Genomic DNA, 26,986 nt, shown 5'->3' with positions numbered 1-26,986 from the left:
CTGCAAGGGTACAAAGTATTCAAAATTATGTAGTTCAGAATCCGATGTTAGAGCCTAGAATTCCAATTCCTGATTTGTTTTCTGGGGATAGATCTAAGTTTCTGAATTTCAAAAATAATTGTAGACTGTTTCTTGCTCTGAAACCCCGCACCTCTGGTGACCCCATTCAGCAAGTAAAGATTATTATTTCTTTGTTGCGTGGCAACCCTCAAGACTGGGCATTCTCACTTGCGCCAGGAGATCCTGCATTGCTTAATGTAGATGCGTTTTTTCTGGCGCTTGGATTGCTATATGATGAACCAAATTCAGTGGATCAGGCAGACAAAATCTTGCTGGCTCTGTGCCAGGGTCAGGATGAAGTGGAGGTATATTGCCAGGAGTTTAGAAAGTGGTCTGTGCTTACTCAATGGAATGAGTGTGCCCTGGCAGCAATTTTCAGAAAGGGTCTTTCTGAAGCCCTTAAGGATGTTATGGTGGGGTTCCCCAAGCCTGCTGGTCTGAATGAGTCAATGTCCTTGGCCATTCAGATTGATCGGCGTTTACGCGAGCGTAAAGTTGTGCACCATTTGGCAGTGTCCTCTGAGCAGAGGCCTGAACTTATGCAATGTGATAGGACTTTGACCAGAACTGAACAGCAAGAATACAGACGTCAGAATGGGCTGTGTTTTTACTGTGGTGACTCCACTCATGCTATCTTTGATTGTCCTAAGCGCACTAAGCGGTTCGCTAGGTCTGTCACCATTAGTACTGTACAGCCTAAATTTCTCTTATCTGTTACTCTGATTTGCTCTTTGTCGTCCTACTCTGTTATGGCATTTGTGGATTCGGGCTCTGCCCTGAACTTGATGGACTTGGACTTGGAGTTTGCCAGGCGCTGTGGTTTTTCCTTGGAGCCTTTGCAGTATCCTATTCCATTAAGGGGAATTGATGCTACGCAATTGGCCAAGAATAAACCTCAGTACTGGACTCAGTTGACCATGTGCATGGCTCCTGCACATCAGGAAGATATTCGCTTTTTGGTGTTGTATAATTTGCATGATGTTGTCGTGTTGGGTTTGCCATGGCTACAGGTTCATAATCCAGTATTGGATTGGAAATCAATGTCTGTGTCTAGTTGGGGTTGTCAAGGGGTACATGGTGATGTTCCTTTGATGTCAATTTCTTCTTCCACTCCTTCTGAAGTCCCTGAGTTTTTGTCGGATTACCGGGATGTATTTGATGAGCCCAAATCCAGTGCCCTACCTCCTCATAGGGATTGTGATTGTGCTATTAATTTGATTCCTGGTAGTAAGTTCCCTAAGGGCCGACTTTTCAATTTATCTGTGCCAGAACATGCCGCTATGCGGAGTTATATAAAGGAGTCCTTGGAGAAAGGGCATGTTCGCCCGTCTTCGTCACCGTTGGGAGCAGGGTTCTTTTTTGTGGCCAAGAAGGATGGTTCTCTGAGACCCTGTATAGATTTCCGCCTTCTCAATAAAATCACGGTCAAATTTCAGTACCCTTTGCCTCTACTGTCTGATTTGTTTGCTCGGATTAAGGGGGCTAGTTGGTTCACCAAGATTGACCTTCGAGGGGCGTATAATCTTGTGCGTATTAAACAGGGCGATGAATGGAAAACAGCATTTAATACGCCCGAGGGCCATTTTGAGTACCTGGTGATGCCATTCGGGCTTTCTAATGCTCCATCTGTGTTTCAGTCCTTTATGCACGACATCTTCCGAAAGTATCTGGATAGATTCATGATTGTATATTTGGATGATATTTTAGTCTTTTCGGATGATTGGGAGTCTCATGTGAAGGTCAGGATGGTATTCCTTGTCCTTCGTGCTAATTCCTTGTTTGTGAAGGGGTCTAAATGTCTCTTCGGAGTTCAGAAGGTTTCCTTTTTGGGCTTCATTTTTTCCCCTTCTACTATCGAGATGGACCCTGTTAAAGTTCAGGCCATTTATCATTGGACTCAACCTACATCTGTGAAGAGTCTTCAGAAATTCCTGGGCTTTGCTAATTTTTATCGTCGCTTCATCGCTAATTTTTCTAGTGTGGTTAAGCCTTTGACTGATTTGACCAAGAAAGGTGCTGATGTGGTGAATTGGTCTTCTGCGGCCGTTGAGGCGTTTCAGGAGCTGAAACGTCATTTTTCTTCGGCCCCTGTGTTGCGTCAGCCAGATGTTTTGCTCCCTTTTCAGGTCGAGGTTGATGCTTCTGAGATTGGAGCAATGGCTGTTTTGTCTCAAAGAAGTTCTGATGGCTCTGTGATGAAGCCTTGTGCTTTCTTTTCTAGAAAGTTTTCGCCTGCTGAGCGTAATTATGATCTTGGCAATCGGGAGTTGTTGGCTATGAAGTGGGCATTCGAGGAGTGGCGACATTGGCTTGAGGGAGCCAAACATCGCGAGGTGGTCTTGACGGATCACAAGAATCTGACTTATCTCGAGTCTGCCAAGCGGTTGAATCCTAGACAGGCTCGATGGTCGCGGTTTTTCTCCCGTTTCGATTTTGTGGTCTCATACCTTCCGGGTTCTAAGAATGTGAAGGCTGATGCCCTTTCTAGGAGTTTTGTGCCTGATTCTCCGGGAGTCCCTGAGCCGGCTGGTATTATCAAAGAGGGGGTGATTCTGTCTGCCATCTCCCCTGATTTGCGGCGGGCGCTGCAGGAGTTTCAGGCTGATAGACCTGACCGTTGTCCAGCGGAGAAACTGTTTGTCCCTGATAGATGGACTAGTAGAGTTATTTCTGAGGTTCATTGTTCGGTGTTGGCTGGTCATCCTGGGATTTTTGGTACCAGAGATTTGGTGGCTAGGTCCTTTTGGTGGCCTTCCTTGTCACGGGATGTGCGTTCTTTTGTGCAGTCCTGTGGGACTTGTGCTCGGGCCAAACATTGCTATTCTCGTGCCAGTGGGTTACTTTTGCCTTTGCCGGTCCCGAAGAGGCCCTGGACGCATATTTCCATGGATTTTATTTCTGATCTTCCTGTCTCTCAAAGGATGTCTGTCATCTGGGTGGTTTGTGATCGCTTTTCTAAGATGGTCCATTTGGTACCCTTGCCTAAATTACCTTCTTCCTCTGATTTGGTTCCATTATTTTTTCAGCATGTGGTTCGTTTGCATGGCATTCCGGAGAACATTGTGTCGGACAGAGGTTCCCAGTTTGTTTCTAGGTTTTGGCGGTCCTTTTGTGCTAAGATGGGCATTGATTTGTCTTTTTCTTCGGCTTTCCACCCTCAGACAAATGGCCAAACCGAACGAACCAATCAGACCTTGGAAACCTATCTGAGATGCTTTGTTTCTGCTGATCAGGATGATTGGGTGACCTTCTTGCCATTGGCTGAGTTCGCCCTTAATAATCGGGCTAGTTCGGCTACTTTGGTTTCGGCTTTTTTTTGTAATTCTGGTTTTCATCCTCGTTCTTCGTCAGGGCAGGTTGAGCCTTCAGACTGTCCTGGTGTGGATTCTGTGGTGGACAGGTTGCAGCAAATTTGGACTCACGTAGTGGACAATTTGACGTTGTCCCAGGAGAAGGCTCAACGTTTCGCTAACCGCCGTCGCTGTGTTGGTCCCCGACTTCGTGTTGGGGATGATTTGGTTTGGTTGTCTTCTCGTCATGTTCCTATGAAGGTTTCTTCTCCTAAGTTTAAGCCTCGTTTCATTGGTCCTTATAAGATTTCTGAAATTCTCAATCCTGTGTCATTTCGTTTGGTCCTTCCAGCTTCTTTTGCCATCCATAATCCAATAGGTCGTTGTTGCGGAGATATGTGGCGCCTATGGTTCCTTCCGTTGATCCTCCTGCTCCGGTGTTGGTCGAGGGGGAGTTGGAGTATGTGGTGGAGAAGATTTTGGATTCTCGTATTTCGAGACTGAAGCTTCAGTACCTGGTTAAATGGAAGGGTTATGGTCAGGAGGATAATTCCTGGGTTGTTGCCTCTGATGTCCATGCTGCCGATTTATTTCGTGCCTTTCATTTGGCTCGTCCTGATCGGCCTGGGGGCTCTGGTGAGGGTTCGGTGACCCCTCCTCAAGGGGGGGTACTGTTGTGAATTCCGTTCTCGGGCTCCCTCCTGTGGTCATGAATGGTACTTTGGTAAGTTCTGTCCTTGGACACCCTCTGGTGGCTTTGAGTGGAACTGCTGGTCCTTGAGGTTGGCTTCTCAGCTGGCCTCCTTTATTGCTCTGCTGAATTCCCTATTTAACTCCACTCAGATCATTACTTCATGCCAGCTGTCATTGTCTCAGTACTGGTTCAGATCTCTCTTGGATTTCTCTGATGACCTGTCTACTTCAGCAGAAGCTAAGTTCCTGCTAGTTCATTTGTTGTTCATTGCTTTCTGAATATATTTCTTAGTACATGCTAAGTTCTAGTCCAGCTTGCTATCATGATATTTCCTTGCTAGCTGGAAGCTCTGGGGGTGCAGAGTTGCACCTCCACACCGTGAGTCGGTGTGGAGGTCTTTTTGCACACTCTGCGTGGTTTTTGTAGTTTTTTGTACTGACCGCAAAGTTCCCTTTCCTATCCTCTGACTATTTAGTAAGATTTGGCCTCCTTTGCTAAAACCTGTTTCATTCCTATGTTTGTGACTTTCCTCTTAACTCACCGTCAATATTTGTGGGGGGCTGCCTTTTCCTTTGGGGAATTTCTCTGAGGCAAGGTAGGCTTTTATTTCTATCTTTAGGGGTAGTTAGCTCTTAGGCTGTGAAGAGGAGTCTAGGGAGAGTTAGGAACGCTCCACGGCTATTTCTAGTGTGTGTGATAGGAGTAGGGTTTGCGGTCAGTAGAGTTTCCACTTCCCCAGAGCTTGTCCCGATTTCTAGTTTAACCATCAGGTCATTCCGGGTGCTCCTAACCACCAGGTCCATAACAGCGGTCCTCATGTGAGCCAGTCTCTTTGTAGCTCATCATGGTTTTTTCAACTGCACTTGGGGACACTTTCAAAGTTTTCCCAATTTTTCGGACTGACTGATCTTCATTTCTTAAAGTAATGATGGCCACTTGTTTTTTCTTGCCATAATACAAATTCTAACAGTCTATTCAGTAGGACTATCAGCCGTGTATCCACCAGACTTCTGCTCAACACAACTGATGGTCCCAACCCCATTTATAAGGCAAGAAATCCCACTTATTAAACCTGACAGGGTACACCTGTGAAGTGAAAACCATTCCCGGTGACTTATTCTTGAAGCTCATCAAGAGAATGCCAAGCAGTCATCAAACCAAAGGGTGGCTACGTTGAAGAACCTAGAATATAAGATATAATTTCAGTTGTTTCACACTTTTTTGTTATGGATAGAATTCCACATGTGTTAATTCATAGTTTTGATGCCTTCAGTGTGAATGTACAATTTTCATAGTCATGAAAATACAGAAAAATCTTTAAATGAGAAGGTGTGTCCAAACTTTTGCTTTGTACTGTATATATATATATATATATATATATATATATATATATATATATATATATATATATATATATCTTTTCACTGGTTAAGCAAAGAAAAGGAAGTTCACAGTATTTTTTCATCCTGTTAATTAACTTTTCATATAAAAAAACCCCAAAAAGCTGGCATTGGGTTCTGTCGTCTTTTGTTGGACTCCTCTCCGGCTTGTTATTTCGTGCCACAGATGCCAATAAATAATTAGGCCATTGTTACCGCCGCAATCTGAGATACTCGAATCGCTGATCCTTCACTGTAGACTTTCCCTTGGTTCATTCTTGCTATAAATAGGAGGCTATTTTCTGATATTCTGATTTATTTTATATACAGCAAATGATTCATCAAAGTTTTTTGCTGGCACAAGGTATATAACTAGCAGAGTGTGATGGCTTTGATGGAGACGGGGGGTGCTTGATGGCGATTTAATGCTTTGATGTCAAGCACCTATGATGTCTTTTGCAGCGATCACAAGCTAAATCTTCAGGCTACAATTTAAATCATCACAAAAAAAGTAGAGAAATAGAAAAGTCTCCGGTGGTTACTGATCATTACGGAGCAGCTTCTTCTCTTGTACATGACCAAAGAGGGTCTGAACGACTAATGATCTATGAACGCTTAGCAATTCATAGATTGCTCTTGTGCTTTCAATGGGGAGAGGGGAGAAAAATTGCCGACAGATATTTATCTGGCAGAGGCTTATCTCGACAGAGATCAAAAGGATCTGAGTTTAATTCAAACTACCTTGTATCATTTGTTGGGGGAGAATCAGGTGGACATATTGGCAGTAACCAACTTGCCAAACTCAAAGGGGTCTTCTCAAGTTTGGAAGATACTCCCTATGCATGTGATAGATGAAAACGTCTTGATCACTAGATCTGCCACCAACCCCAGAAATTGGGGTTCTGAAGAACCCTGTGTGAAAAAGGCAGCGTTGGATCATGGGCGAATTGCTGTTTGCTCATTAATGGGAGTGACGAAGACCAGCCGGCAGAGAGTTTGGCAATTTCCGGTGGTCCTATTAAGAATGAAGTACGCATGATCAACCTCGACTTCATTCTTTGTTCTGGATATTTGTGGGAGCCTCAATAGTTGGACACCCAGCAGTCAACTGTAACTGAGAAGGCAAAATCAAAGATGGAAGTTAAGAAGATGATCGGAGTTTGAAGATGATATCAGGATCGGGAATCACAATCAAAGCTGGATACAAACTTCAGTCAGATGGATAATAATCAAAATCCAATCAGAACTGGTCACAGCCAAATCTTCTGAAATAAGGTTGATTAGTACGGTCTGTGAGTCGCGACGAAATGATCCATAGTAACATTCGTCAAGACCAACGTTTCTAACTCAAGCACTTAAAGTACCTCGAAAGCTACTGGAAGAACCCCCAAGAGATATGTCATGCACCCCTTGGGTTTGTACGTGACATATATTGGGACTTGACCACTTGAATCCAGTAGTTCCTAACAGAGACACCAATGGTTTCGATTTCACAACCTTTCCAATGATCAGTGATCGAGCCCCCAAATAAAAATAGTCCGACACATAATTACTGGATAGATGAACCATTGTTCATCGATGGCCCAAAATACATCTGGGATAATTTTGGTTATCATCACCTCATCCCAAAAAAAATCCAACATGACCGGTATGTTGAAAGACTTTGAATATTTCGAAAAGTACAATTGATTCACCAAAATGGCCGACAATTATTCACGATTGTCGAAATTGTCCATTTCTGATGACTTTTATTGAATGTGCATGTGCAAATTTTAGATAATTCGCCCTAAGTTCTAGGTGCCAAATCGGGTGTACAACAAGTCACCCTACATTGGCCAGACATAGGGATAGAGTAGCAAACTAGATCCAAGCTACAAGTCGAAGTGAAGGGAAAGTGACCGAAAAAGGTACCAGAGAAATTGCCCAACGATCTGTTCAGGCATGGCATGGCCCTTTGGATCTTTCAATGCTCCCTCTACTTGTAACCATTTCCTAATCTTTCTAAACGTAGTTCATACATCCACCCAGGAATAGTCTACCCCGGCCAAATAATATTTTCTGAAAAATAGAACTTGATGTCACCATAAATGTTTCTCAGGTTCTGAATTAGAATGTCATAGAGGATTCTTTTAGCTGATAACTTTTTGCCCTAAATCCACAATCTTTGACTATTTATGAGCAGTTGTTTTGTGCGGTCAGTACTATAAATGGCGGCGCGCTCTGTTTATAGCCGCTCTCCAGAATACATTTAGCAGCTTTTGTCGGCCTGAAGACTCCGGATAACAGGCTGTCATCCCTGGCTCCAGTGACTAGTTGGATAGTGCATGTTTACAAGCTTTCAGCAGCAGTATTAAAGCTCTTTACTGGGATGTATTAAAGGGAAAGATGGGAAGGGAGGAGGGGGAAGGGGGGGGTGGAGAAGAAAGCAAAGTGGTTGTCATGGAAACACGTACGCAAGCAACTCTGCAAATACAGAGATGAGGGGTTAGTGAGACAATGACTGGCACATAAGTAAGGATCTGCAAAGAATCAAGGGAACTTTAACCTGTTCAGTGTCAAGGCCACGCAGGTGGATCGCGGTAGATGGCACAGTACCATGGTAAGATGTAACTGAGGATCAGTACAGGACCAGTAATGTATGTACACAGTGACTGCACCAGCAGAATAGTGAGTGCAGCTCTGGGGTATAATACAGGGTGTAACTCAGGATCAGTAATGTAATGTAATGTATGTACACAGTGACTGCACCAGCAGAATAGTGAGTGCAGCTCTGGAGTATAATACAGGCTGTAACTCAGGATCAGTAATGTAATGTATGTACACAGTGACTGCACCAGCAGAATAGTGAGTGCAGCTCTGGAGTATAATACACAATGTAACTCAGGATCAGTAATGTAATGTATGTACACAGTGACTGCACCAGCAGAATAGTGAGTGCAGCTCTGGGGTATAATACAGGATGTAACTCGGGATCAGTAATGTAATGTATGTACACAGTGACTGCACCAGCAGAATAGTGAGTGCAGCTCTGAGGTATAATACAGGATGTAACTCAGGATCAGTAATGTAATGTATGTACACAGTGACTGCACCAGCAGAATAGTGAGTGCAGCTCTGGGGTATAATACAGGATGTAACTCAGGATCAGTAATGTAATGTTTGTACACAGTGAGTGCACCAGCAGAATAGTGAGTGCAGCTCTGGGGTATAATACAGGATGTAACTCAGGATCAGTAATGTAATGTATGTACACAGTGACTGTACCAGCAGTATAGTGAGTGCAGCTCTGGGGTATAATACAGGGTGTAACTCAGGATCAGTAATGTATGTACACAGTGACTGCACCAGCAGAATAGTGAGTGCAGCTCTGGGGTATAATACAGGGTGTAACTCAGGATCAGTAATGTAATGTATGTACATGTAGTTAATTTTTCAGGAAATGCAGCAGATGAAAAAAGAAAAGGTTTCCTAATCTACAGTAGAAGAGGTAAAGATATAAAAAATTATACCATACAGTGCCAGCATAATACTGCCTTACAGAGACCACATAACAAGAGCCCAACAATATGGAGGTAATACCTTTACTAGCAGAACGTCCATTCTAGGAGTCAGCCACGTTTATCTCGGCCAGATTAGCTGACAACTAACTTTACCCAAAACTTGAAATTATAAAATGAAGGCAGAACAATTACCGTACGAACCAGTCAGGACACTGCTGCCAACCTGCGCTTTGAGAACCTGACAGGTTGCCATTGATGGCGGTTGATTTAATAAATAAGCCACTGGCATTACACTAAGTCAGGCCCTATCATTTCACCCTATTTAAGGGTTAACGCAGATATTGAGAATTTAGAACAATAGAAAATACAAAAAAGTGTCAGGTCAATGACTATAAAGAGAAGGCGGATGCGAGATATTCAGGAGTGCAGAGAAGCCGGGAGGAGATTTGTTCTGTCCTTGGCAGCCATATACTGAGCGCTTTCAGCCTTCTTTCAAGGCCGCACTATGAGCGTTTTCATAGGCTGATTCAATGGCGGGTGCTGCGCAGCATTGTGCGGTGCCGGCTGCGTGGGAAGGGTTATTATACTACTTTACCATTATTTATGTAACACTAACATATTCCCAGTCAACATACAGCAATTCTTCATTATGCAACAAGGTTGAAAGATTGCAAAATAAAAAATACCAAAACTGACACCAAAATCAATGGAAGAAGCCTGATGACAAAATGTAGATTGTTTCAAACTTATGTCTACCTGCAGGCAATAATTTACTAACAGGAAAGAAAAGGTATCTGCAATCATTCCTGTGTACATACATTACATTACTGATCCTGAGTTACATCCTTTATTATACCCCAGAGCTGCACTCACTATTCTGCTGGTGCAGTCACTGTGTACATACATTACATTACTGATCCTGACTTACATCCTGTATTATACCCCAGAGCTGCACTCACTATTCTGCTGGTGCAGTCACTGTGTACATACATTACATTACTGATCCTGAGTTACATCCTGTATTATACCCTAGAGCTGCACTCACTATTCTGCTGGTGCAGTCACTGTGTACATACATTACATTACTGATCCTGAGTTACATCCTGTATTATACCCCAGAGCTGCACTCACTAGTCTGCTGGTGCAGTCACTGTGTACATACATTACATTACTGATCCTGAGTTATATCCTGTATTATACCCCAGAGCTGCACTCACTATTCTGCTGGTGCAGTCACTGTGTACATACATTACATTACTGATCCTGAGTTACATCCTGTATTATACCCTAGAGCTGCACTCACTATTCTGCTGGTGCAGTCACTGTGTACATACATTACATTACTGATCCTGAGTTACATCCTGTATTATACCCCAGAGCTGCACTCACTATTCTGCTGGTGCAGTCACTGTGTACATACATTACATTACTGATCCTGAGTTACATCCTGTATTATACCCCAGAGCTGCACTCACTATTCTGCTGGTGCAGTCACTGTGTACATACATTACATTACTGATCCTGAGTTACACCCTGTATTATACCCCAGAGCTGCACTCACTATTCTGCTGGTGCAGTCACTGTGTACATACATTACATTACTGATCCTGAGTTACATCCTGTATTATACCCTAGAGCTGCACTCACTATTCTGCTGGTGCAGTCACTGTGTACACACATTACATTACTGATCCTGAGTTACATCCTGTATTATACTCCAGAGCTGCACTCACTATTCTGCTGGTGCAGTCACTGTGTACACACATTACATTACTGATCCTGAGTTACATCCTGTATTATACCCTAGAGCTGCACTCACTATTCTGCTGGTGCAGTCACTGTGTACATACATTACATAACTGATCCTGAGTTACATCCTGTATTATATGTCATGGTTCCCAATGGCAGGGACTCAGGCAAAAACGGACTAGCTCTAGGAAGATGGAATCTCAGATGACCGCGACGCTGAACCTAACATGCAACTAATAGTAGCCAGGGGGTGTGCCTACGATTATCCCTAGACACCTTGCACCAGCCGGAGATCTAACTACCCCTAGTAGAGGAATACACAGACCTGGCTTGCCTCCAGGGAAACCCCAAAAGTGATAGTAGCCCCCCACATATAATAACGGTTAGGTAAGAGGAAAACACGTACGCAGTATGAATATAGATTCAGCAAAGAGAGGCCCTCTGACTAGATAGCAGAAAATACAAAAGAGGACTTCGCGGTCACTTCAAAACCCTAAACAGCCATCCTGAAATTACTTTAACTCCGTTATCAACTCATGACACCGGAGTAGTAATTTCAGATCACTAGAGCTTCCAGCAGCAAGAGAAATATAAATGCATGCTGGACAAACAAACACAAAAAATGCCAAAGATCCAACTTAGCTGAATTGCAGACTTGGAGCAGGTAGCAAGCAACAGAGGTGCTCTGGTAACATTGATTGCCGGCACTAGAATGACTGAGAAGCCAGACTAAATAGGAAACTCCCAGTTTCCTGATGGGAACAGGTGCACTGGAAACACAAGACAAAAGTCAGCCAGTACCACCAGTAACCACCAGAGGGAGCCCAAAAACAGAATTCACAACAGTACCCCCCCCCTTAAGGAGGGGGCACCGAACCCTCATGAGAACCACCAGGGCGATCTGGATGCGCCCTATGAAAGGCGCGAACCAAATCAGAGGCATGAACATCGGAGGCAGTCACCCAAGAATTATCCTCCTGACCGTATCCCTTCCATTTAACCAAATATTGAAGTCTCCGTCTGGAAACGCAAGAGTCCAAAATCTTCTCCACAACATACTCCAATTCACCCTCCACCAACACAGGAGCAGGAGGCTCAACAGAAGGAACAACCGGTACCTCGTACCTCCGCAACAACGACCGATGGAAGACATTATGAATGGTGAAAGATGCTGGTAGGTCCAAACGAAAAGATACAGGATTAAGAATCTCCAAAATCTTATAAGGACCTATGAACCGAGGTTTAAACTTAGAAGAGACCTTCATAGGGACAAAACGAGAAGATAACCACACCAAGTCCCCAACACGGAGATGATGACCCACACGACGATGACGATTAGCAAACTGCTGAGTCTTCTCCTGAGACAACTTCAAATTGTCCACCACATGACTCCAAATCCGGTGCAGTCTATCCACCACCGTGTCCACTCCAGGGCAATCCGAAGATTCCACCTGGCCAGATGAAAAACGAGGGTGAAACCCTGAATTGCAAAAGAAAGGAGAAACCAGAGTGGCAGAACTGGCCCGATTATTGAGGGCAAACTCTGCCAACGGCAAAAAGGCGACCCAATCATCCTGATCAGCAGACACAAAACACCTCAAATAAGTCTCCAAGGTCTGATTAGTTCGCTCCGTCTGGCCATTAGTCTGAGGATGGAATGCAGACGAAAAAGACAAATCAATGCCCATCCTGGCACAGAACGCTTGCCAGAACCTAGACACAAATTGAGACCCCCTGTCAGAAACGATGTTTTCCGGGATACCATGTAAACGAACCACATTCTGAAAAAATAAAGGAACCAACTCAGAAGAAGAAGGCAATTTGGGCAAGGGTACCAAATGAACCATCTTAGAAAAACGGTCACACACCACCCAAATGACGGACATTTTCTGAGAAACCGGGAGGTCCGAGATAAAGTCCATAGAGATGTGCGTCCACGGCCTCTTCGGAATAGGCAAGGACAACAACAATCCACTAGCCCGAGAACAGCAAGGCTTGGCCCGAGCACAAACATCACAAGACTGTACAAAGGTACGCACATCCCGAGACAGGGAAGGCCACCAGAAGGACCTGGCCACCAAATCTCTGGTACCAAAAATTCCAGGGTGACCTGCCAACACAGAAGAATGAACCTCCGAGATGACTCTACTGGTCCACTCATCTGGAACAAACAGTCTCCCAGGCGGACAACGATCAGGCCTATCAGTCTGAAACTCCTGCAAAGCACGTCGCAAGTCTGGGGAGACAGCAGACAAAATCACCCCATCCTTAAGGATACCCATAGGCTCAGAATCACCAGAGGAGTCAGGCTCAAAACTCCTAGAAAGGGCATCTGCCTTCACATTTTTTGAACCCGGCAAGTATGAAACCACAAAATTAAACCGGGAGAAAAACAACGACCAGCGCGCCTGTCTAGGATTCAGACGCCTGGCAGACTCAAGGTAAATCAGATTCTTGTGATCAGTCAAGACCACCACCTGATGTCTAGCACCCTCAAGCCAATGACGCCACTCCTCAAATGCCCACTTCATAGCCAAGAGCTCCCGATTACCGACATCATAATTTCGCTCGGCGGGCGAAAACTTTCGAGAGAAGAATGCACATGGTCTCATCACTGAGCAATCGGGACTTCTCTGCGACAAAACCGCCCCCGCTCCAATCTCGGAGGCATCAACCTCGACCTGAAAAGGGAGCGAAACATCAGGCTAGCGCAACACAGGGGCGGAAGAAAAGCGGCGCTTAAGCTCCCGAAAGGCCTCCACAGCCGCAGAGGACCAATTGGCAACATCAGCACCCTTCTTAGTCAAATCAGTCAGAGGTTTAGCAACACTTGAAAACCCAGTTATAAATCGACGATAGAAATTAGCAAAGCCCAAGAACTTCTGAAGACTCTTCAGGGAAGTAGGCTGCGTCCAATCACAAATAGCCCGAACCTTGACAGGATCCATCTCAACAGAAGAAGGGGAAAAAATATACCCCAAAAAGGAGATCTTCTGAACCCCAAAAATACACTTTGAACCCTTTACAAACAAAGAATTGGCCCGCAAAACCTGAAAAACCTTCCTAACCTGTTGAACATGCGACTCCCAGTCATCCGAAAAAATCAAAATATCATCCAAATACACAATCATAAATTTATCCAGGTATTTACGGAAAATATCGTGCATAAAGGACTGAAAGACTGAAGGAGCATTAGAAAGACCAAAAGGCATTACCAAATACTCAAAATGGCCCTCGGGCGTATTAAATGCAGTTTTCCACTCATCTCCCTGCTTAATCCGCACCAAATTATACGCACCCCGAAGATCAATCTTAGAGAACCACTTTGCCCCTTTAATACGAGCAAATAAATCAGTCAATAGTGGCAAAGGTGTTGTGAAATTGGATTTTGGGCTCCCCCGGTGGCCACTGGTGGAATTGAACTGGTGTGCATCATCCTCTCTGTTCACCTGTTTCCATCAGGATGTGGGAGTCGCTATTTAGCCTTGCTCCTCTGTCACTTCCATGCCGGTCAACATTGTAATCAGAAGCCTTTCTGTGCATGTTCCTGCTGCTAGACAACTCCCAGCTAAGTTGGACTTTAGTCCTTGTTTGTTTTTGCATTTTGTTCCAGTTCACAGCTGTAGTTTCGTTTCTGTGTCTGGAAAGCTCTTGTGATCTGAAATTGCCACTCTGATGTTATGAGTTAATACTAGAGTCTTAAAGTAATTTCAGGATGATGTTTTGATAGGGTTTTCAGCTGACCATGAAAGTGCCCTTTCTGTCTTCCTGCTATCTAGTAAGCGGACCTCAATTTTGCTAAACCTATTTTCATACTACGTTTGTCATTTCATCTAAAATCACCGCCAATATTTGTGGGGGCCTCTGTCTGCCTTTCGGGGAAATTTCTCTAGAGGTGAGCCAGGACTATATTTTCCTCTGCCAGGATTAGTTAGTCCTCCGGCCGGCGCTGGGCGTCTAGGGATAAAACGCAGGCTACGCTACCCGGCTACTGTTAGTTGTGCGGCAGGTTTAGTTCATGGTCAGTTTAGTTTCCATCCTTCCAAGAGCTAGTTCTTATGTTTGCTGGGCTATGTTCTCTTGCCATTGAGAACCATAACACAAAGGATACTGGTATTTGACTGTAATCTTATTCAACAGGCGATAATCAATACAGGGCCTCAGGGAGCCATCTTTTTTACCCACGAAAAAAAAACCTGCTCCTAAAGGGGATGAGGATGGACGGATATGTCCCTTTTCCAAGGACTCCTTAATATACTCTCGTATAGCAGCATACTCAGGCACAGACAGATTGAACAAACGACCCTTGGGAAACTTGCTGCCCGGAATCAAGTCTATAGCACAATCACAATCACAATCCCTGTGAGGGGGGAGAGAACTAAGTTTAGGCTCCTCAAAAACATCACAATAGTCAGACAAAAATGCCGGAATTTCAGAGGGAGTAGATGAAGCAATGGAAACCAAAGGTACTTCCCCATGAGCCCCCTGACATCCCCAGCTTAACACAGACATTGTTTTCCAGTCAAGGACTGGATTATGAGTTTGCAACCATGGCAATCCAAGCACTAAGACATCATGCAAGTTATGCAACACAAGGAAGCGAATCACCTCCCGATGGTCAGGAGTCATACACATAGTCACTTGTGTCCAGTATTGTGGTTTATTCCTAGCCAATGGTGTGGAGTCGATACCCTTCAGAGGGATAGGAACTTCCAAAGGCTCTAGGCTAAACCCACAGCGTCTGGCAAAGGACCAATCCATAAGACTCAAGGAAGCGCCAGAATCCACATAGGCATCCACAGTAATAGATGATAATGAACAGATCAAAGTTACAGACAAAATAAACTTAGACTGTAAAGTGCCAATTGCCAAAGACTTATCAACCTTTTTTGTGCGTTTAGAGCATGCTGATATAACATGAGCAGAATCACCACAGTAGAAGCACAACCCATTTTTACGCCTATAATTCTGCCGTTCACTTCTGGACAGAATTCTATCACACTGCATATTCTCCGGTGCCTGCTCAGAAGACACCGCCAAATGGTGCACAGGTTTGCGCTCCCGTAAACGCCGATCAATCTGAATAGCCATAGTCATGGATTCATTCAGACCTGTGGGCGTAGGAAACCCCACCATGACATCTTTAACGGCGTCAGAGAGACCTTCTCTGAAATTCGCCGCCAGGGCGCACTCATTCCACTGAGTAAGCACAGACCATTTTCGAAATTTTTGACAATATATTTCAGCTTCATCATGCCCTTGAGAGAGGGCTATCAAGGCCTTTTCAGCCTGAATCTCCAAATTAGGTTCCTCATAGAGCAACCCCAGTGCCAGAAAAAACGCATCCACATTGAGCAGCGCAGGATCCCCTGGTGCCAATGCAAATGCCCAATTCTGGGGGTCACCCCGCAACAAGGAAATAACAATTTTAACCTGCTGAGCGGGGTCTCCAGCGGAGCGAGATCTCAGAGAAAGATACAATTTACAATTGTGCTTAAAATTCAAAAAACGAGATCTATCTCCAGAAAAGAACTCAGGTATAGGAATCTTGGGTTCAGACATAGGAGCATGTATAACATAGTCTTGGATATTTTGTACCTTAGAAGCAAGAGTATTCAGGTTTGTAGCTAAACTCTGGATATCCATTTCTTAACAGCTGAGATCTGAGCCATTCAGGGGTTAAAAGGAGAGAAAAAAGCAGCAGATTGCAATTATGGCTAGACAGAACTTCTGAGTAAAAAAAAAAAAAAAGTGTCAGAAACTTCTTTTTTCTCTCTTTCTTCAGCCAATACCTTTAATACATTCGGGCCGGCAATACTGTCATGGTTCCCAATGGCAGGGACTCAGGCAAAAACGGACTAGCTCTAGGAAGATGGAATCTCAGATGACCGCGACGCTGAACCTAACACGCAACTAATAGTAGCCAGGGGGTGTGCCTACGATTATCCCTAGACACCTCGCACCAGCCGGAGATCTAGCTACCCCTAGTAGAGGAATACACAGACCTGGCTTGCCTCCAGGGAAACCCCAAAAGTGATAGTAGCCCCCCACATATAATAACGGTTAGGTAAGAGGAAAACACGTACGCAGTATGAATATAGATTCAGCAAAGAGAGGCCCTCTGACTAGATAGCAGAAAATACAAAAGAGGACTTCGCGGTCACCTCAAAACCCTAAACAGCCATCCTAAAATTACTTTAACTCCGTTATCAACTCATGACACCGGAGTAGTAATTTCAGATCACTAGAGCTTCCAGCAGCAAGAGAAATATAAATGCATGCTGGACAAACAAACACAAAAAATGCCAAAGATCCAACTTAGCTGAATTGCAGACTTGGAGCAGGTAGCAAGCAACAGAGGTGCTCTGGTAACATTGATTGCCGGCACTAGAATGACTGAGAAGCCAGACTAAATAGGAAACTCCCAGTTTCCTGATGGGAACAGGTGCACTGGAAACACAAGACAAAAGTCAGCCAGTACCACCAGTAACCACCAGAGGGAGCCCAAAAACAGAATTCACAACAATTATACCCCAGAGCTGCACTCACTATTCTGCTGGTGCAGTCACTGTGTACATACATTACATTACTGATCCTGAGTTACATCCTGTATTATACTCAGAGCTGCACTCACTATTCTGCTGGTGCAGTCACTGTGTACATACATTACATTACTGATCCTGAGTTACATCCTGTATTATACCCCAGAGCTGCACTCACTATTCTGCTGGTGCAGTCACTGTGTACATACATCATGCCTTTATCTGTCAGCTTTTGCTATTACAGATAGTTTAAGTGAACATTTTAGTTTTCCTACTTATATTTGGGGGCTAAAAGTTAATTTTACAATTCGGTTTCACTAAATATTTTGCACCAGTTAGGTTTTTACAGACTTTGTATTTTCTGTACATTAACTTTGATGTGCTCTATGGTAATACATCAGCTGAATAAAGCTCAGGAAAATACAGATGCTGCTGTCAGGCTGCCAGAAGGAGTTCACTGACGGATTCTCAGTTAATTCATTCTACAGTAACAGACAGTGGAACATTTAGGCTTCAGGAGACTAAAGGTACAACATTTATTATGAAAACCAATTGTAAAAATTATATTGAACCCCAAATACACACAGTCATGCTAAAAAAAGGTGGACAACCCTTCTAAGCCAATTTTCTATTTCAGTCGTCACAAGAACCTGCAAACTATAATCCGCGAGGTGGATACAACTTTTTTCGCCTGGTTTTCATTGTTTGAGAAGACTTTTGTTATGATTTTCCTGCCATAATGGAAAAGAAGCAAAATGATGTAAAGACGGCAAAACGGATGGCGAGGAAGAGTCTAAATATCCAGACGGAGAGATGACCGGAGTTGTAAGTGCAGAGTTTAATGGACGAGGGGCTTCTTTTAGAGACTCTGTCCAAGGTCGGAGCACTTTACAGTCATTTGCAAGGTTGTTTTTCCTTCCTAAGTGCTGACCTTGTGCTGGATGATGTTTAGGGTTAGGTGAGCACTTCCTTCTTGACCTTTCTTCAATATTTCCCCCTCTCCTACATTTCCACTTGAATATTAATATTTTAATGTCCATTTACTTTACTTGATTGAGCAGCACTTTGTGCTCCAGAGCAGCTCTTCTCACTGTGGCTTAAATCATAGTCAGCCATACTGGAGGTTATGAAGAGATGTCTTTGGTCACCAATTTTTATTGGAAATTCTGAATTCTTATGATCTTCTCAGCCATTTCAGAGCCATCTTAGCCATCCACAAAGGTCATATGTGCTGCTGGCAACCAAGTTCTTCCTGTAACTCTTTAGCCTGCACATAATCTTTGCCATTTACTGCCGTAGGAATGAGTTTGCACAGTCTAGCATTTCGTGTGCTCCAGATCTATATTGACAAACAATTTGTAATTTTCATCATTTTTCATACCTGATAGATGTTATCTGGCCATACCTGTGTATGCGATACCCGGGCAAGGAATTATGGACTAGAATTTACCAGTAGTACTGCCTTTAGCCATTGGAGTGCAACAGGTGGACTGTCCTTATCCAATCTCAAAAACAGTGAAAGCCTATCGCTAGAATTAGTGAAAATCTGTGGGAAGAACAAAGTGCAGTGTTCTGATGGGATGTCACCCTTGGAATTATAGGGGGGCTTGTATTTCCGATTAGGTCTCCCATCACCCTGCTCCTTTTTTTTTTTCTTAGGAGGGAATCATACTTGGTTTGAATCCTTGAAGGACGCTGGGGTGTCCTAGTGAATTAGAAGGTCCCTCCCAAAACTTAGTTTTAAGTAGACCATCAATCATCACCCTTCTTATTACTTTTGAGTTTGGAGAAGATTTGGGGGGGGATCCTCCTCCTCAATGAGAGGTCTTTCCATAGACTGCATCCTTCTGCACCTTATTGAACTTTTTAGTTTTTTCCCTGCCACTTACCATGCAGCGTACCCCATAAAATTAAACAGTGGCATGGGCACTGCTATGCAGGAAAAGAATAAAGGGGCAACAATGGTGAATCACTGCTGCAGCCCTTTACATTTTAGGATCAGTGTGGATCGCGGCAGTTGGATCCTAATCCAATGATACCCCTCTACTATACCGGCAGGTTACGTCTCCCAACTTTGGATTCAGTCTCCTAGTTTGCATTCTCCCAGAAAATTAAGTGTAAAAAACCCCGCAACAATAGACATGAAATCCCATTCTGTTCTGGAACACATGTCGTGGCACAGGTGCACAAGTACGCCTCCTGCATATGTATGCCACCAGTTCGCCTCCGTTTTTTTTTTCTTCTTTTTTGGTGGTCATTTGTATGCATTACACTGTTTGGCTTTGGAATTGCTTTTACGTTTGTTGCCTTTAGATATTTGTGTACCAGTCGGGATTCAGAAGCCGCTGACTTGAACGAACAAAAACCCGGCTGTGACCAACGATGTCCTTTGTCCAACACTGGAATAATTCTAGCTTGAGGCTTTGGCGGTTCAGCGCTCTAAAGAAAAAACAATGAGACGCGTTACATTGCTTCTCCGCACGGGATTCAACGGCCGGGGGGACATTAGCGCCGCTTCATTTGTTAAAAAAACGAGTTGATTTTCTAGTTTCCACTAAGTGGTTGCCAAACACCATAACAAATTATTACTTAGCTTTCCGAAAATTGCTCCATGCGACCGGCTGGCAGCTTCCCCAAATAATGTCACATTATAGCTGTGAGATGGAGTCTTCCATAGCAGTGGTGTAACTTGGAAAAGTGGATGAAATTACCGAAAGCGGTGTAACAGGTGTAAACTTTGCACCGGATTTTACAAAACTCATGCTTTAGGTTGAAACTGATAATTGTCTAGAGGTATTTTCTGTCTTTTTTTCTTTTTAAAACACTTAAAAATAATTTTCTCTGAAAAAAAACCTCATCGTCGTCAATCTTCGGTAAAATGTAAAAAAAAAATATATTCCGCCTCTTTAACGACTTTATGAGAAACTGAGTTCTGTGGATGTGATCTTCAGCAATCAGCTGGAACCTGCAGAGCTGCGAGCGTTGTTTCTGCCATTTATAACACAATTCTGGGGCCATGCAACTTAAAAATGATCCTGCAACATTTGTCAAACATTTAATAAACTTGGCCCTAAAGTTCTGGCTGGAGCAGTTTCTCTTTGGTGCGATGATGTTAGGTGGTGTGGATGATGTTGCTACTTGCAACTGCTTTTACAGGTTTGGGATTGTTTGCAGCTCAGGCAACTCTTTGCGATAAGTTTTGTAAAGAACTCACAGCAGTAAGTTGTTCTGAACACAGATGTAAATTACACCATAGGTTTCCACACAGTGCGAAATTCATCACTGCTCACATAACAATTATAGAGCTCAAGCAGTGAGAGGTCTGCTGTATATACATCACATATGAGACACAGACTGCTGTATATACATCACATAGGAGACACTGAGACTGCTCTTTATAAATCACATAGGAGACACTGAGACTGCTCTATATACATCACATAAGAGACAGAGATTGCTATATATACACATCACAAAGGACACAGAGACAGGTCTAAATACATCACATATGAGACATAGACTGTTGTATATACATCACATAGGAGACACTGAGACTGCTGTGTATACATCACATAATATACATCGAGACTGCTGTATATACATCACACAGGAGACAGACTGCTCTATATACATCACATGGGATACAAAAAAAATGCTGTATATAAATCACATTGGATATACCAATAGTGCTGTTTATACATCATATAGAATACCCTAAGACTGCTGAATATATCACACAGGAGACACTAAGACTGTTGTATACAACACGTAGGAAATACTGAGATTAGTCTACATACATTATATGGGAGACACTGAGACTCTCCTATTTCCATCACATAGGAGACACCAAGACTGCTGTGTACATCACATAGGAGACTCTGAGACTACTGTATAAATCACATAGGAGACAGAGACTTCTGTATATACATCACATGTGATACAGAGATGCTGTATTTAGGATACACTGAGACTGCTGTATATATAACATAGGAGAAAACCAGACTTCTGTAGACATCACATAGAATACACCAAGTGATTTAGATACATCATATATGATATACTTAGATTGCTGTATACATCACATAGGAAACATTGAGATTACTCTATATACATCTCATAGAAGACACTGAGTCTCTCCTGTATACATCACATAGGAGACACCAATACTGCTATATATATATCACATAGGAGACTGCTTTATACACCACATAGGATGCAGAGACTGCTGTAAACATCACATAAAACACACTGAGACTGCTGTATATACATCATATACGCGACACTGAAACTGCTGCTTATACAGCACACAGGAGACACAGACGACTGTATATATGTCATATAAGAGACACTGAGACTGATGTATATACATCATATTCAATACATTGAGACTGCGGTATATACATCACATAGGAGACACTCAGACATTGCTTTATATATAACATAGGAGACATTGCGATTACTACAAACATATGATAGGTCAGAACGCAGATAATAACTCACATGTAGTCTCCAGACCATTACCTGTCCCCACTAATCTTCCCATATCTCTCCACATGTAATCGCGAGATTATTACCTGTCCCCGCTAATCTTCCCATATCTCCCCACATGTAAACTCCAGATCATTACCTGAGACCACTATTCTTTCAATATCTCCCCACATGTAATCTCCAGACCATTACCTAACCCCTCTAATCTTCCCATATCTCCCCACAACAAGTTGTAAACTGGAGAATACCTGTGAGTAATATCAGGACATTAGATCAGTGATGTATGGAGGGGACAGGGTATGGACCTAAGATTGTGTGTGAAGAGGTATAGGGGAAATAGACAAAACATGTTTCGGGGTCCATTGTGATCTGGGGATTTCATGTGGGAAGCTATCAGGAGATTAGATTGGAGATTGATAGAGGGGATAGGTTATGCATTACCTTTAAAATCATTATTAATATTTTGGACTAGATATTAAATAGCTGATGAAGAATCTGAGAGAGAAGAAAGGCAAACAAGTAACGAGGTAATGAGGGTAGCCATGGATTAACCCGGCAGCAGAGTTGAGGATAGACTGGAGGGCCACTATACTGTTACATGGGAGGCCACAGACAAGGATGTTGCAGTAATCTAAGTGGGAAAGGATAGGGGCTTCTACCAGCACTTTTGTTGATATCAAGTTAAGTGAAGCACAGATTTGAAAAATGTTGTGGAATTGAGGAGGGGGTAGGAGGGTAAGGGTTTGGATTTGAGGTTTGGAAGACAAGACAGAATCAAACATTATAATGAGGCTGAGAGAACTTGTGACACTGGGGACAGAGTGGAGCTTCTAACTGTGATTGATAGGTCTGATGGACAGGAAGTGGAGAGGTTAGAGAGACGCTCTTTGTGGCCACTTTGTAATATGGTTTATCGATGGACGCCCCAAGTGAAGAACTCAGAATTTCCTAATAGGATATGTACATGTTTTTTTAGAGTCCACACGTGCCTTGAGAGGAGTGTCAGAAAGTCCAGGAAACCCCCGATGCTCCTAAGGCTGCAGCACTATACGAGCTGATAATTGGATCAATACACGACACAATATTATGATACAACTGTATATGGCAATGAGTTAATTTTATTGATCCCCAAATCCCCTATTATAATTAGGCTTGGAATTAGAACACATGGAGCTAGTCTGGGACCATCTGTGGATTCTCAATTTGTTGACTAATTAATGGAGCTTGTGTGGTCCAAAAATCTGATCCTGGCAATTGGACCTGGAAATAATGATTCTTTCTTTCCGCTCAGCCAGAGACTGTAATTCAGAATCTCCCGAGGAACTACTGGTGTATGAGGGGAGGGGGCGCTGTAAGCCATGAATAATGAGTTCAGCTCTGGATTATAATACAGAATGCAATTCATGATCAGTACTGTAATGTATGTACACAGTGACTGCCCCAGCAGAATAATGAGTTCAGCTCTGGATTATAATACAGAATGCAATTCATGATCAGTACTGTAATGTATGTACACAGTGACTGCCCCAGCAGAATAATGAGTTCAGCTCTGGATTATAATACAGAATGCAATTCATGATCAGTACTGTAATGTATGTACACAGTGACTGCACCAGCAGAATAATGAGTTCAGCTCTGGATTATAATACAGAATGCAATTCATGATCAGTACTGTAATGTATGTACACAGTGACTGTACCAGCAGAATAGTGAGTGCAGCTCTGGAGTAAAATACAGGATGTAACTCCGGATCAGTAATGTAATGTATGTACACAGTGACTGCACCAGCAGAATAGTGAGTGCAGCTCTGGGGTATAATACAGGATGTAACTCCGGATCAGTAATGTAATGTATGTACTGTGATGCAGTGACCCCTGTAACAGGTAGGGGGCGCTGCATGGTCTCCCCAGTATGCACACGGAGGCGTATTGAGGCCTTGAGAGTGCGTGGCAGTTGTGTGCATGGATGTGATAGTGAGACAGTGTCCGGCATTGTGGTTAATGGGAGGTATGTGTCACAGGGATGGATGCTCCCTGCGATGCAACCCGGAGTATCTTGTCTTTAGAGCACGTAAGCACTGAAGATGTCACTTAGTGCACCTGGGTCCGGGTAGCTATGAGAGATGGGAGGGTCTGGCTACCTACATACCTCACCTCTGAGTGGGGGCGCTCACTGTACCTTTTTCCCTGCAGGAGTTTGAGGACCTGCAGTGATGTCATGATCATATGACCAGTGCATGTGATGTTACCTCACCTGTGGGTGTGGTTACAGGCTACCTAAAGGAGGTGTTTAGCATATGGGAGTGAGTGTCTGTGAGTCTGTCAGGATGGATAGACTTCCATGTGTCCAGGCGGGACACTACAGAGCGTCCCTGTATGATCTCAGAGTGTGGACCTGAGTGGCCTGTGTGCTGCAGGTCCGGGACGGTCAGTGTTGGAGTCTCCTGGGAGTGAGACGTCTTGGAAGCACCTAGAGACCGTGGACCTGGACGGTCTGTGTTGAGGACCTGGGACTGACGAGGAGTCAGCGTGAGAAGTGGAACTCCTGAAAGGTAACCCCAGATAAGGGGATGATAATATACGGCAGAGAAGCCTATCTGCTGCATGAACAGACTGGGGGTCGTGATAAGTTCATGAAATGTAACGCAATGGACTGTACGTCATGTGGTTTATGATGTATAATAAACCAAATAAGACTGTGTGAGATATCATGCCTGAAGTGTTTATCCTGCTGCCAAGCGAGTGCCCCCCAAGACCCATGGTAAGCACAATCTTACAGTACACAGTGACTGCACCAGCAGAATAGTGAGTGCAGCTCTGGGGTATAATACAGGCTGTAACTCGGGATCGATCAGTAATGTAATGTATGTACACAGTGACTGCACCAGCAGAATAGTGAGTGCAGCTCTGGGGTATAATACAGGATGTAACTCAGGATCAGTAATGTAATGTATGTACACAGTGACTGCACCAGCAGAATAGTGAGTGCAGCTTTGGGGTATAATACAGGATGTAACTCAGGATCAGTAATGTATGTACACAGTGGCTGCACCAGCAGAATAGTGAATGCAGCTCTGGAGTGTAATACAGGATGTAACTCGGGATCAGTAATGTAATATATATATACACAGTGACTGTACCAGCAGAATAGTGAGTGCAGCTCTGGGGTAAAATACAGGATGTAACTCAGGATCAGTACAGGATCAGTAATGTAATGTATGTACACAGTGACTGCACCAGCAGAATAGTGAGTGCAGCTCTGGAGTATAATACAGGATGTAACTCAGGATCAGTAATGTATGTACACAGTGACTGCACCAGCAGAATAGTGAATGCAGCTCTGGAGTGTAATACAGGATGTAACTCGGGATCAGTAATGTAATATATATACACAGTGACTGTACCAGCAGAATAGTGAGTGCAGCTCTGGGGTAAAATACAGGATGTAGCTCAGGATCAGTAATGTAATGTATGTACACAGTGACTGCACCAGCAGAATAGTGAGTGCAGCTCTGGAGTATAATACGGGATGTAACTCAGGATCAGTACAGGATCAGTAATGTAATGTAATGTATGTACACAGTGACTGTACCAGCAGAATAGTGAGTGCAGCTCTGGAGTGTAATACAGGATGTAACCCAGGATCCATACAATCTATCTAGATTTTTTTCTCTTAAAATAAAATGTAGGGGTAGAAAATTAAACATAGGACACATAGCAATAACTGATTGATACACACAAAATTGCTATGATGCGAGTCTTAGAACAACTTGCCTATAAAATACTTACACAGGTAACGACAGAGATCTTCCTTGGTTTGATTATTTGTTGGTATGTGGTAGCATTAAGGACTGAATGAAGACGATATATACAGTATAGTGTAGAGGTTTCCACTGTTCAGTACTTTCATTAAATGCATCATACACCCTTAATATGTCCCATGTGATGTCACGGATCCCAGTGATGTCTCCTTATGAGGGTGTCAATATGTCTGAACACCCGTGCCTGAACGTTTTCATCAACTTTAATAAAATCCAATCTCATTGAGGTCGAAAATTTGGCTCAGAGTCTGAATATTTAAAATCTGCCATTCATTATTTGGACTACAGCCGCTGGAATCATTTCCATTTAACTAGACTTTTATAAGCACTCAGTGACTAATAATTGACATTATCCATCACAGGAGTCTTGTTCTGACCAGCATTTATCTGGAAGGCAGAAGAAGCACTCGGGAGCCGTTAGCAGAAATGACTGATGCAGAAAACACCCATGAATGTGTTATCAATACATCTCACCAACATCGTTTCGAGCCCCGCTGCTCAGGATCGAAGCCGCGCCGAGATGTGATGGTAAGAAATTATTCAGTCACCCCGCTTCATCTATATTTAGTCGTTATTGATTCCATAGCTGTCGACAGGTTTTGTTGTGTAGAGCAGGGAGCGAGAAGTAATAACTAATACTCCTAGTATTCTGACAGTCAGATAAGAAAAAGACCACTGACCCCAGTTTCTACCCAGACTGAGTAATTTTGTAATGATGGTGTACAGTAATCCAGTCCGAAAATGCTACTAATTGTGCATACAGAAAATTTAAAGGGGGTTTTTCGCCCAAATTATTAAATTGCCCATGAATTAGTAAATTATACATTAGTTATAAGTTAGAACAGCAGTCAAAGTTTGGTCATTATATTTGTTTTTATAAAAGAGTTATGGGCATTTTTCTATAGGAGCCGTGGCAGACATTTTGAAAAGAAAAAAAGCAGGAAGTGTAGCCATCATGGTTTTTCCCTTTGACTTAGCTACGCAGCAACTGATAATTAACTCTCATTCCCTTCACAGGCACAATTTGCAATAGGCAAAGAGAAAGGTGACAAGTGACAATCAATATGGCCGCACTTCCTGTTATGAGCTTGCTAAAATGGCTGCCATAAGAAAACATCATAATGTCATTATTACAGTATATAAGTAAAGCTTGATGATGAGACTTTTGGTTACAACTCTAATGGTTGATGTAATAATTTATGGACAGTTGATGGGGTTTGTCCAATCAGGAGAATACATAACTGTCATAAGGGAGGATTCCCCTCACAAGACCCCCTCTAAAAATGGCTTCTTCTCCTGTAGACCTGAACTAATAAAATATTATATTTATCCAGCACAGAAAGCGCCAAAAGAAGAAAATGGGAATCGAAATGGAATAGCAATTGTTTGTAAAAAAAAAATAAAAAATGAATATACCCCAAAAAGGAAAAAATTAAAACTATAGCTCGTAATGCCAAAAATAAA

At 43.2% G+C, this 26,986-nt stretch overlaps 1 protein-coding gene across 2 annotated transcripts in view; it reads right to left on the bottom strand.

Annotated features, from left to right (window-relative positions):
* Window positions 1-26,986, bottom strand: part of RAB26 (RAB26, member RAS oncogene family) — a 184,899-nt gene that overhangs the window by 104,407 nt on the left and 53,506 nt on the right. Inside the window, exon 3 of one of the 2 annotated variants that reach the window (XM_077274470.1) lies at window positions 17,738-19,653. The exons of the other annotated variant lie outside the window; for it this stretch is intronic. Coding sequence (XP_077130585.1) covers window positions 19,303-19,653 — 351 coding nt within the window. The 3' untranslated portion in view covers window positions 17,738-19,302. Of the gene's footprint in view, window positions 1-17,737; window positions 19,654-26,986 lie in introns of those variants that run through there. 2 annotated transcript variants of the gene reach the window in all.

This window comes from Ranitomeya variabilis, chromosome 7 (genome assembly GCF_051348905.1).
Source record: "Ranitomeya variabilis isolate aRanVar5 chromosome 7, aRanVar5.hap1, whole genome shotgun sequence".
NCBI classification, from domain to species: Eukaryota; Metazoa; Chordata; class Amphibia; order Anura; family Dendrobatidae; genus Ranitomeya; species Ranitomeya variabilis.
Note: the sequence above shows the minus strand (reverse complement) of the source record. Positions and strands in the feature narration are given on the sequence as shown.